This window comes from Caloenas nicobarica, chromosome 3 (assembly GCF_036013445.1).
Source record: "Caloenas nicobarica isolate bCalNic1 chromosome 3, bCalNic1.hap1, whole genome shotgun sequence".
In the NCBI taxonomy this organism is placed as follows: Eukaryota; Metazoa; Chordata; class Aves; order Columbiformes; family Columbidae; genus Caloenas; species Caloenas nicobarica.
Genome location: NC_088247.1, coordinates 88,316,953 through 88,329,578, shown reverse-complemented (window position 1 = coordinate 88,329,578; position 12,626 = coordinate 88,316,953). Strand labels below are relative to the sequence as shown.

Below are 12,626 nucleotides of genomic sequence, written 5' to 3'. Positions count from 1 at the left end.
GCGGGGCGCGGAGGCGCCGGTCCCGCACAGCGGTGGGCGGGGCCGGCGGTGCGGCGCGTGCGCGCGGGCCGTCGGGCGGAGGCCCCGCGTTCCCGTCGGAGGTGCGCGGTGGGGGGTGCGGGGAGGCCGGGGCCTGCGCTCCGTGTGGGCGGGGGGCACGGGCGGCCCTGGGAGCGGCGGCGGGCCGGGGCGGTGGGGAGCGGGCGCCGGGCGGGGCAGCCGTGCGGGGCAGCCGTGCGGCAGCGGGCGCCCCGCCCCTGAGCTGCGGCGCCGTCGTCGCGGGGCCTCAGGCCTCCCGGGCGGGGCCGGCCGCGGCCTGCGGACCCGGCGGCTTGTGGGCGGCCTTGCCCCGCCGCCGGGCCAGGCTGCTCCCGGGGTACTGGCTGTTGCCCGGAGCCAGGCTCCGTGTCCGAGCCGCTCGGGGCGCAGGCCGGTCCCCCTTCAGCCCCCGGGCGCTGGGCGAGAGCGGGCCGTGGCTGCCGTGCTCGGTGTGGGCCCTGCGGCGCTCGCGATGTCCGGGTCCGCCCGTCCCCCGGGCACCGGCCGTGCTGCCCGTGCCTCGTAAGGAGCCGCTTGCAGGCGTTGCTGCTGCTCTGTGCCAAGGGCCTGAAACCTCTAAACCTTGGGCATGCTCTAAAAAGACTGAGAAATGCTGGCCCTGAAGATGGCATGTGGGTTGAGCAGCACACGGCAGGGCAGATAGTTGTGACATCTTGCATAAGCAGCTGGGACACAGAGCCTGGGTGGTGCAGAGCCTGGAGCATGTGTGTCACCTGCACACATGGCACTGCTGATGGGCTGATCTTGCCTCTCTGGCAGACAGCAGCCTCTGCTCCCGTGGTGCTCGGCCTGTACACCAGCAGTCTGGCCTGGAGGAGGAGGAAAACACTCTCTGGCACTCCTGCACATGTGTCCTTCAGAGCCTTTCTTAGCTTCAGAATTCACGGGGGGTTGTGCTGGTGGGATTATCCTTGTGTGGGTATGAGTAGTCATGCAGCAAAGTTGGACCAAAATTCCTGCGTCCTGACAAGTGCAGCGTTTACTGGTGTGTGTCACAGGGACTCAGGAAGTGTGGGTGCTAGTCTGCGCTTTGCTGGTTGTTCTCCAAAAAACTCTTTTGGAGGTCCGGTGAGTAAGGGGAGGCAACTTGGGGAAGCAGACTGCGTGACAGGTTTCTTATAAGCATGAAAGACTTGCTCCTTGTAGTAAAAGCAAATGTGCAGCCAGCCCTTATAAAACCAGGACACAGGTACTCATCTGAGCTGCATTCACTTGCCTGGTTCAAAAGCTTCTCAAGCTTACATGGGAGGGTCTTGTTTGGAAGGAAAGAAACTGATTTAAGGGAAGTTTTTGAGTGAAAAGCAAGGCTTATTCCAGCAAAGATGCAGGTGGCCTTTGTGTGCCTCTGTCTCTAGGTTAGGTTTCTCTTAGGCCTGAATTCTGTCTGTATTGGGCATCCTTTTCTGGTGTAGCTTTATCAGGAAGACCTAGAGCCACTATTGTTCTTTGTTCTGTGAACAACTAGCCTAGGCCAGTGGTTCCTGAGTTTTTTTTATCATTGAGCCACAGTTCTCCACCTTCTCTTCCTTCTTGTTTGTGTGCTTCTCCCTGCCACAACTCCCCCCTGGCATGGTTACTGCTATCTGGTTTGTGATCACGACTTGGTGGTTGGGACCTGGTCACCCAGGTTGGGGCTGGGAACAGAATGTGGTGTTGTGGCTTGCCACCTATTGGCCTGTTACTGAGACCTCGGTACTTTTAGAAATAGTAAAGATACATTTGAGAGGTGATAACAGCACAAAGTTATGGGAATGTGGGCAGTTCTCTGAATCCACGTGTGATTCTGGAAGGCAGAAGCAGTGGGGGGACCTTGCTGCACTTCAGTCCCACAGACCGTACCAGAGCAGAGCTTCTGGAGCTAGGTACCTGCTCTGCTGCTCCTTTCCTTTCACCTCACTCAGGAAGTTTTCCTCTCTGTAGCTTAATTTCCTGCTGGTGCACTAGGAATAATCCCTTCCTATTTTATTACAGTGCTGTGAATATGAATATATAGCATAGTTTAAGGTGCTTGGATACTAGAATGATAAGAGCCATAAGCACCTTAGAGTTGGGAGTTGTGGATACTTAAAATGTCCAAAGTAAGTTTTCCATTAAAGGTATTCAGCTCTTTTTTTTTTTTTTTTAATCTGCCTTTCCTGATTTTGATCTGGAAAATGAGGTTAGTGTTTTTTCCTTCAAAATTGTTAACAGATGTACCTGTAATGAGTTTCTGTTGGTAACATAGATCAATAAATATCCTGTTTAATAGCTAATCCTATTCATAAATGGAATTCGAAAAGACTTAATTCCTCTTTGTGAATCCTAGCCTTTCTGGCTGTCATTAATGTAAAACCAATTATGTCTTGGTAATGAATATCTTGTGTATTTTTAACGCACACAAGCTCTTAATCACATAGTTTCCTTTACGAGGAGAGCTGTGAATGGATTGAGTCCTATAGTTCACAGTTGGCTCTTGCAGCTCACCCTGGCAGACGGTCTATAAATAAACCTGCAGTGACAGAGTAGGGGTTTAGGTATTTGCATCATGCATGTTGTCTTCGATTTATTTCCTGTGTTATAATGGTGGATGACAGATGCAGTTCAAATCTTTGTGGTGCCTAGAGCATGGCTGTTTCGTTCTCTTAGAATAAAGGAGATATTTGCCTTTACTGTTTGACTGTGCAAATCAGGTTACAACTACTAAAGTGAAGAACATTTTTCCCTGTTTTATTTTGTATGTTTGACAGCAAGCTTTGGGTAGTAGGCCTCAGCATTTGTCATGCAACATCCACTGGTTTTCCCTGGAACCTGTTTGTGTGGATGAGTTACTAGCAGAAAGAAGGAAAAGAAAGAGCTGCATGATTGTGGAACTGCAGATCTTGAGGGCAATATAGGGAGCAGGTGTCATTTCCAAAACTTTTGATTAAAAAGGAAAGTACTACTGGATTGCTAGGTAACGACACTATTTAAAAGTACTCTAGGATGCAGGCAGGCTAAGAATGGCACCTTGACTATTTTTTAGGGTATAAACCACTGATAAAAACTTGGTTAGAGCCATTGGACTGGCCTCTTGAGTGTTCAGGCACAGACCTTTTTAGTGCTCCCATGGCTGCGTTTATAGTGCAGATTCATACAGACCATTCTTGTGAAGCACATCAGTATTTTTGCTGAAAGAGATCCTTTCATGTCCAGATCCTCCAGTGTTTCTCTGGAGATGCTGTCACGATGCAAGTCTGGGTTGGCAGTAAAAGGAGAAGTCCTGGTGTTGTGTTTTGACATATTCCCTCACACCAGCATTTGTGCGACCGCGGGATGAGTTGGATCAGGGAACTGATCTAGCTGGCGACTGTGACTGATTTACATGAATGCTGGAGCCAGCATAAGGGAGGCGATGGAACTGTGTGTTGGGGGGGCACAGGGCTTCCTTTCTTGGTACCGTGTGCCCTGACGTTGCTTCAAAGTGAGCATGTAATCCTGTCCTCTTTATCTGGAAGATGTCCTTGCTTTGTATCAGCTCCTTGAGGTGGTTTACTCACGTGTTTGCATGCATTTGATGAAAATATTCTCTGTGGCTCGCTTCTGTTAGCTGGGATGAAATTTTCCAGAACTCCTCCATTCAAAAACCACTCAAGATTGCAGTAAATATGTTAGTTCTTTAATCTCAAAGGAAAATGGTGAAGGTGGTGGCTTTAGTATGGCACTTGAAAATGGTGTGGTAGGTAAATAACTTCCAGAGGTTTATAACTGATGAAGAGTTCCTTTGTTGTATGGTGTTGGAATTTTATGTCGGCCTGTTGCACTGAATGGGTATGGCTGAAGGGCCCTTGAGAAGGGAGTGTTTGCTGCAGCAGCTTGTTGCATGCTCAGGCTTATTCAGTGAAGTAGAAATTGGGTCATTTTAACAAATATTTGATTAACAGTCTCCTTCACCCTTTCTGAATCTTACTCTGAACTCGTTCTGAGGTCTGTGCTAACTTCTAACTGATACGTGGAGCAGAGAGAAGCAAAGAGTCTCTACAATTCTGGTTTTAAGAAATTAGTCTCTCTAATCATGAGATAAAGCCACTGCTAGAATTTAGGGGCAGCAGGGCAGGAGTTGCACAGAGGTTGCTCTGCATGGTTCTTTAGCATTGCTTTGGTGCAGCTACCTGTTATCTGTGCTATATCAATAGTTGTATTTGTGTTGGGCCTTTCATTTTAGGGCAGTGTCTGTTTAAATACTGCTCTTGCCTGGCATGAAGAACTTGGAAATTAATCCTGCTTGAGGGGGAGATTGGAATAGATGACCTCCAAAAGTCCCTTCCAAGATAATTCCTTGGTCAGGAGTGTATTAGTGACTAAGTACTAAGCAGCGGTGGTGTTTTGCTGGTCCAGGGTATTGCAGGGTGCGCTCCTATCAGTTGGGCAATACTGACAGCAGATGTCTGGGAACTCCCACAAATCTTCCTGTGCTTGAGGGTTATGGGATTACTCTTCCCACAGACGTCCGAGCACTGCAGGCTGCTCAGAGGCAACCCTGGGAGAGCCACCTTCAGAAGCAAACTCGGGGCACCTGCGTTCCCTGTGCCAGTGCTATGTGCAGCCTCCTTGGAGCCTTTTCAAAGCCTTCTGGTGTGAGGCAGCATCAGCGCTGGGAAGGAGAGAAGTGCTGGCTGTGCTGGGGCCGGTGGCTTTCTTCGCTTTATAGCGGCTCTTCAGCTTTGGCACCAACTCGGAGCGTTCGTGTGGCAGCACCCACTGTGGCAGAGCGAGTGGCTTCCCTGCCCTTTGGAGTTTAGTTTAGTAATTAGCCGCTCCCCAGAGGGGAAAACTGAGGGCGGAGGAGACGAAGTGCTCTGTTTACAGCCACAGAGGGAGCAAGTCCGGACTGGCTCTGGTTAAGGAGCACAGACTCAAACTATTGGGTATCTTTTTCTAGGAGGGAAGCTGGCATGTTACAGCAGCTGAAGGTGTGATTCACTCTAGGTGAACCCACTTGCACCCTTGCATGCTCCATGTCACAGGTGCATTCTTCTCTTCCCTCCACCCCAAACTGTCCTGCTAATTGGAAGCATCCCCCCTGTTTACTCAGTTCCTAACAGGATGCTTCATACCAAATAATCAATCATATGAAGTTTCTTAGCTTGTGACACATCTTAATGTGCCGAGGAATAATTCTTAGCAAAGAAGGGGTCACTGAGTCATCTGGAAAAATAAACAATCCTTGGATGCTTAACGCTGTTGGTGCTTCTGCCGGTAGTTTTGTGACTTCAAACCTTCACTGCTGCCACAGGGCAGAGACAAACGGTGACTCCTCCCCAGAGTGGGGAGTGAGCTCAGAGTTCAGGCAGCGCTGTAGGACTCTGACGCACGGTCCTACGCACAGCCAGCTGTGCTGGTCGTGGCCTTGATGTCCCTCTGACAGTGGGCAGGGCCTGTGCCTGTCCCTGCCACTAGCCAACAGACCTCTTCTATCGGTCTTCTGTAGCGGTGAGGATGAGCAGCCTGTCTTTTCCTGCCACTGAGGCCACTACGCCTGCCAGGGGAATAGAGGCAGAGGTGTCGGTGGCAGATGGACCGTTCATCAAAGTGTCCATCAAAGACAACAGGGAGGCCAACTTGCTGCTGCTGGTTTGGGTTTTCTAGAGGGATCCAAAGCCTCTGGAGGAAGTCGGAGCAGTGTTACCCACCAGGTTTGAGTTTCACACGGGAAGCAGTAGACCCAAGCGTAGAAACGGGGCACAGGCTGTCCTCCCTGCCGGCACGGGGAGGCTTACAGCAAGGCAGAGTAGTTGAACTTGTTTAGAAACCCTAGCAGCAGCAAGGCCTGGGTAACTGGACCTTGATTGCCAGCAGTGCCGTAAACACACAGGGCCTTGTTCTCGTGTGGATCACACAGCTAGGTGAGGAGCTGTGGCAAAAACACAGCCTTCTTGGAATCGCATTTCAGAGAGGAAACAGTGCAGGTGGGCTCTGAAGTAAAACTCTGAATTCATTTGGAGATCTTCTACCCCATGGAAAAGTGGCTTTGTTTAGAAATAAATGCAAGCTTTAACTATTGCTGATCTCTTCCAAACCTGTGTGACAGGTGAGATAGTTTGCCAGATGTTGTGTGCTCTGCTCAGGGAGCACTGCTACAAAATTGCCGTGGTGCACATCTCCAGAGTTTCTTGTCCTGCTATCAGGTAATGCTTGCTCTGTAGAACAACTGCAAATCCTAAAAAATACATCCCCAAGTAAGCAAACACATTGGGGAGAAATAAAAACAATAAAGAGTGAAAATTTAGCCAGGGCTTTACTTGGTTGTAGTAAGCACAGCTATGGCATTGCCTGTCAAAGGCTCTGTGGGCGTTTTTTTTCTTCCTGGAGAAGTTAGGTCAGCTTTGGTTTTAAAATAAAAGTTAAGAAAATTGCTTTACAATGTACTGCTACAGTTTGGCCCTGAGCTCATCAGAACTGGCAAAGGGAGGTAGGAGGTCGATGTATTTTTATTGTTTACTTTAGAAGGAAGTGGAGCATGTGTTGCTTACACTGCCAAGGCCTAAGCAAGCAATGTCACACCACGGTAGTTGCAGTCTGACGGAAAGTCTTAGTTCTACCTTAGCTGGCCTGAAAGAGGACTGGCTCTAGGTCCACATTGTTTTATCGCTTCGCTTGGATCTGCTGGCATGGCTGCCTGGGTCATTGCTCCCTCGCTGATGTCTGGCAAATGGATCTGGGTTCAGCAAAGCCTTTGCAATTGTGCGTGCAAGCTGCTCCCCATCGGTCTGACAGAATGAGGTGAGGGAACCCCCATAGATGTAGTCAGGGAAGAGGAGGTGGTGAACTCACTCAGAGGTTGCCCTGTAACCCAGCACTGCTGCAGGTGAGGGGTGGTTCACCTTGGGTTGAGCGAGCATCGTAAAGGTACAGGGAATTGTTTCATCTGGGTGGCCTTAACAGGACAAGGTTGGCATAGGTTTGATTCTGGTCTCTAAACACAGGCTGCTGAGCACCATGTGTGTGCTGAAGGGGAACATGCCCTCACCAGTGGTGTTTGGTTTTGTCCCTTGCCTGGCAAATTGTTTCCTGAAGCTCTGATTCCAGTCTGCAGAGTGTCTCTGGCTTTTTCTTGGTTTTATAGGTAATGTCAGTACGTTTTACAAAAAACTATGGTAGCTTTTACTGGTCACTGTGGCCTCTAATTTAGAAACTCAGTTCACATCCAGGATTCTCAAACCTGCTTGTTGTTACATGGTTCACAGTGCCTGCAGAAGGGCCCTTACCTCTGTACACAGGAAACTGCAGTGGAACAGTACTGAATCCAGCTTTGTAGTATACGCATCTGAATTATGTTGTCTGCTGAATTCAAGCAGGGTTTGTTGATCGGATGCTGTTACCACTCTGTGTGCTGTGGATTGCAACTTCTAAAGAGGTGCTGAGGCTCCAGTGTGTGATTCATGTAAGGGAAAGGAAGCAAAAAAATTCTGTCCATTTTCCAGGGTTCATAATTTTCTTGTTTCTTATGCAGGGTGGGTTACCAGAATCCAGATGGCTCTCTTGACTCAGCAATTGGGTTTATCCTTAACCCATCTAAGCAGCGCAGTGATTCAGCGACACTTCAGGTAATTTTCAAATCCTGCTTTTGCTTTTATCTTCTTGAGAGAATTTCCAGATTGAAAGAGATGTTGTTAAGTAGGTCAAGCATAAGATACAGTATTTTTCATTCAAAAAGGATAATATAATACAACAACATTTCATAGTTGTCTCTTCACAGGTTGTAAAGTCAGCCCAAACACAACAACAGATTTCCTGGCAGTCTGAGTGTTGTCTGAACTCTGCGTTTTTGTATGCTTGTAAGGAGGCTTTTAGGCCTTTGAGGGTGCTGCAAGGGTCTGCAAGCAGAAGTTTAAAGTGACTCTGTTTCCCACCCAAGTCCAAAAAAGCAGCAGCCAACTCCTGCTGATGTAAAGCCAATTACATGTTTAAAATTATTCCAGAGTTTATAATTTCAGCTATTTAGAGCAAGAGTAACCTGAAAAAAATCTTGCTTTCTGCATTAACAGTGTCTGTTTTGTTATTTTTTCTTTAGGTCCTTGTTCCAGGCTCAAGGCATTTAAAGCTTCTTAAATTTATGGACCTCATGTTTTACAGTGCCTTGCACAAAGCTTAGAGCCTAATCCCATGGTGCACTCGGTGCGGGTATGGGGAATCTCTAGCATACAGCTCTTTGAAGGGTCAGGGCTTCAGTTTATAGGGTGAGAATAGTAATTCACATGACTCTGGTCTAGAGAGGGGATTAAAACAATGCTTAGGGCTAGGTTGTGTGATGGTCCCATGAGCTATCTCAAGGAGGTATCTAAGTCTTACTGGTTTTTTCTGCAAATGGACTGCACGAGAGCATTGCCCAGTAGACATTTAAAGGATTTATATACATGGACAGCGAGAGGAAGGCCAAGTCCACAGAGGGGAGCAGTGCTACTGGAGGACATCAGCAGTCTTAATGGGGAAACCTTTCCTTTGTGGTGGGCCTGCTTTGGATGTGGTAGGTTTTTTTGCAGAGGTAACTTCTGAGAGAGAAGAGAGATGTCTGCTTATAGGGGAAGGCTGGGATAGGCACCTGCTGTGGGAAATAAATCTTGAAAGTCAGAACTGGACCTCTGGAGCAGTTAAGAATAACGCAGACTGATGCAGCCGGCCTTCCCTAACTACATGTAAAAATGTCTGCTGCAACTGATGTCCATCCACACTGTGTTTGATACACAGGGCGTGGCTCGCTCTTGTTTTAGGCAGCATTGCAAATACAGGTCCTTTGTCTTCAAGAAGGGCTGCTGGTCCCCATTGGTCTGTATTTACTGTACGTTGCTGCTCTGCAAAACAAGGTGAATGGTTAGGTTGACTCCATGTGCTGTCTATTTGAGCAGTTCAGCTGACAGCAGTTTGGCATTCCTGCAGCTGTCTGGCCAGCAGGTTTCCAGTATCTTACTGCAAAGCAGTTGTTTACCAGTAGAAAGGATCTTCCTGCTTTTCCAATTGTCTGTGTTTGGGTGTCCTTTGAAGAGAAGCAACAAATCAGTTGAATTTGAGCTTACTGGATGAAAGAATAGCCATTCCTGAAAGGGAGGTTGAATTTCTTCTCAGTTTTTCCTGCCGTTACCAGGCATATTCAGAGTCACATCTAACAACTTGCAGTTTATTTCTGTTGTTTCTTACTCCTGATAATTGCACAGAGCAAACAGATACAGAAGAGACTGCGTCTTTCTGGGCTCCTCCCACATGGGGAAGTTGATGGTCTGTTAGATTGCAGTTGGTGGCAGCTTATCACAGCCACAGCAGGACCTCAGAGGTCTCACTGAGAGCAGAATAAGACAGGAGACCCTCATAGACTTCACTGATGATTGGTCAGAAAAGTCCTTATTGCTGGGGACTGTGTACAAGATTGAAAGAGCCTGACTTGAGTCTCAGCTTCCAGGTAGGCTGCTTGTAGCAGAAGCAAGCACTTTTTTTTTGCTTGTAAATTGGAGTTGAATGGAATCATCTGCAGTTGCTAAAAAGCCCGGTAAATGCAAGCCAGTCTTCACGCCGTCTTCTAGTTGTGTTCCAGAGTAGAATGGTGGTCTTATGTTTCACATTTAGTAAAGAGTGTGCAAAGCCCAATGTTGCATCTGGCTTTCAAAGAGCACATTGAATGCAGTCAATGTGTCACCCATATGATTTGTGTTTGTTGCTGGCGCCTTCCAAGTGGTTTGTGTAATGACAAGATCCTGTGCTGGGTTTGCGTTTGCTCTCCAAGGATTATTGAGAAGATCTGTCTCATTCTTTCCTGTCTTTTGCTAGTATCACTGGAGCATCCCGAGCAATACAGAAGCTCACCCGCGTGCGAGTGGTGGACAACAGTGCCTTGGGGAACACGCCGTACCACCGACCACCAAAATGTATCCACGTGTATAACAAGACCGGAGTTGGCAAAGTAGGAGATAAGATCCTTCTGGCTATCAAAGGAGAAAAGAAGAAGGCTTTGATTGTAGGGCACAAGATGCCTGGCCCCACCATGACACCTAGATTTGATTCCAACAATGTGGTACTCATAGAAGACAATGGAAATCCAATAGGGACTAGAATAAAAACACCAATACCCTATATCCTGCGACAGAGAGAAGGAGAGTTCTCCAAAGTATTGGCCATTGCCCGCAACTTTGTGTGAAGGCTAAGACAGGTTTCTGGCAATCCTGTTTCATACATTAGCTGTTCCTTGGTCCTTTTCGAGGAAGTGGTGAAATGTGAAAACGTTGAGGTTTATCAAGAGTCTCTCTTCCTGTTTAAGAATTACAAACAACTAGTTTAAATATTGATATATCTTGTTTTTCTCCAAAATAAGGTTGGTTTGTTGCGCAGAACTTCTGCAGTGTGCTAGGGAAATGGTCCTTCACTCTTACTGCTGTGATGTTAATTTGGCCTCTAATCATTAAATGAGAACATGAAAATCCTTCTTGATTTGTACTGCTTATGCACTCTTTTCCCTATGTCTGCCTTTTCCAGTTCCCAGGAGCAAGACACAAAGCGCAGTCCCTAGCCCAATGACACTGGGGTCTACAAAATGGATTCACATGTAATGGAATAGAAGAGAGATATAATGAACTATTGGTGCCTTGGGCATATTCAATAAAAAGATTACTTTCTAGATCTTTGCCTGAGAAAAGTCTTTAGGAGGAATATGAGCCAGCAGTGTGCCCAGGTGGCCAAAGAGGCCAACAGCCTCCTGGCTTGTATCAGAACTAGTGTGGCCAGCAGGACTAGGGAAGTGATTGTGCCACTGTACTCAGCACTGGTGAGGCCTCACCTTGAATCCTGTGTTCAGTTTTGGGCCCCTCACTACAAGAAAGACATTGAGGTGCTGGAGAGAGCGCAGAGGAGGGCGACGAGGCTGACGAGGGGTCTGGAGCACAAGTCTGATGAGGAGCGGCTGAGGGAGCTGGGGCTGTTCAGCCTGGAGAAAAGGAGGCTGAGGGGAGACCTTATCGCTGTCTGCAACTGCCTGGAAGGAGGTTGTAGCATGGAGGGGGTTGGTCTCTTCTCTCAAGTAACAACTGATAGGACTAGAGGAGATGGCCTCAAGTTGCAGCAGGTGAGGTTTAGATTGGGTATTAGGAAAAATTTCTTCACGGAAAAGGTTGTGAAGCACTGGAACAGGCTGCCCAGGGAAGTGGTGGAGTCACTATCCTTGGAGGTGTTTAAAAGACATATAGATGAGGCTCTTAGGGATGTGATTTAGTGCCAGAATTACGTTAATGGTCGGACTTGATGATCTTGAGGGTCTCTTCCAACCAAAATGATTCTATGAATCTGTGAGTCAGAATTAGGAGAGCATAATGGCGTAGAACTTTGGTAGTGTGTGGCTGAACAGGGCATGCCAGAGATGTGGAAGCAGAGGTAGGAAGGAGAGGTGAATGGTGTAGGGTTGAGATGCGGCCTGTGCTCTCCGCCTGACCAGCCTCAGGAAATCGTGTTCTTCAAGTAATGCAGGGGCTGGGTTCAGACTGAAAGCTCCACAGAAGTCCTTTTGGACTGCTTTTTGGGACTGTGTCAGACATTATCTGTGATGTTGGTTGGTTAGACTGGCTGTTCTCCAGTGGAGCTTCCTAAGCTTGGGCACAATTGTGGGGAATGCTACTGTGTTACTTTGAGGGCCAGTTGTGGTGCAGGACCCAAACAGCTGCATTTACATGGAGTTGAGCAGTGGAACTTCATGTCTGTGTCAGGTAAAGGGACATCGGGGCAGACCACTTCTGCAAATAGTGCTGGGGAAGAGGCTGCAGGGCAGGCAGCCAGCAGGAGTCTGGCCAGCTTCAGGCCCCTGAGCCCAGTCCTCACAGGGCTGGTGGCAGTGTCAGCTGGCTTTGCCTTGTCCTTCCACCTCCTCCTCTTGCTGGGAAAGCTCCTCGCCTTGGCCCTGCCTTGTCCCTGTGCAAAGATCTGAAGACTGCAGTGCTGAGCTGTTGCACACTTTACCTAGTTATTCCTGGTAGATGTTCCCCACTGGGGAATCCACATTGCCCAGGGAAAAGGTGAGCCCTGGGTCCCCTCGTACCCCATTACTCCGGGTAACTCAGATAAGACGATACTTCAAATTTAAATTCAGTGTCAACCTTTAAGTAATGGCACTGTCCCCCTTAGTAAAACTTCCCTGTGAACTGGAGGTGCCCAAGCCTGTGTGCTGCCCAGTTCAGTGGGAAAGCAGAATCAACCACTGCTGGCAGCACGTTCCTTGTTTGCTGTTGTCCATGGGCCAGTGAACGTTGGATGTGCTGCTCTGAATCCTCCTGAACCCCGTGGGCGTTGCCTTTAAGACATCAGCCTGTTTGCTTCTTGGGCTTCTGCCCACTGGCGGAGCGGATGCTCATCTGGCTGATGTCAATCTTTCCAGTCTATCCGAGTGGAGTCGATTTCCAGGAGGAACTTGCAGTGTTCAGAGGTGATGTTTATGCCACTTTGCAAAGCAGGACAGTGAACAAACTGTGTGCTGGTCACAATGATGGGTTCTGTCCTGCACCAGCACCCTCCAGTGGGACAGCAGGGCCCTCTGCCTGCAGGCCTGGCTTCAGGAGCAGAGTCAGGCTGGGGACGTGGGA

At 48.4% G+C, this 12,626-nt stretch overlaps 1 protein-coding gene across 1 annotated transcript; it reads left to right on the top strand.

Moving 5' to 3' along the window:
• Positions 1–23: 23 nt before the first annotated feature.
• On the top strand, positions 24–10,481 carry MRPL14 (mitochondrial ribosomal protein L14). The gene is made up of 3 exons (XM_065631828.1): positions 24–101; positions 7,529–7,622; positions 9,835–10,481. The coding sequence occupies exons 2-3, from the start codon at positions 7,549–7,551 to the stop codon at positions 10,199–10,201; spliced, it is 441 nt and encodes a 146-aa protein (XP_065487900.1). The 5' UTR covers positions 24–101; positions 7,529–7,548; the 3' UTR covers positions 10,202–10,481.
• The last annotated feature ends 2,145 nt before the right edge of the window (positions 10,482–12,626 follow it).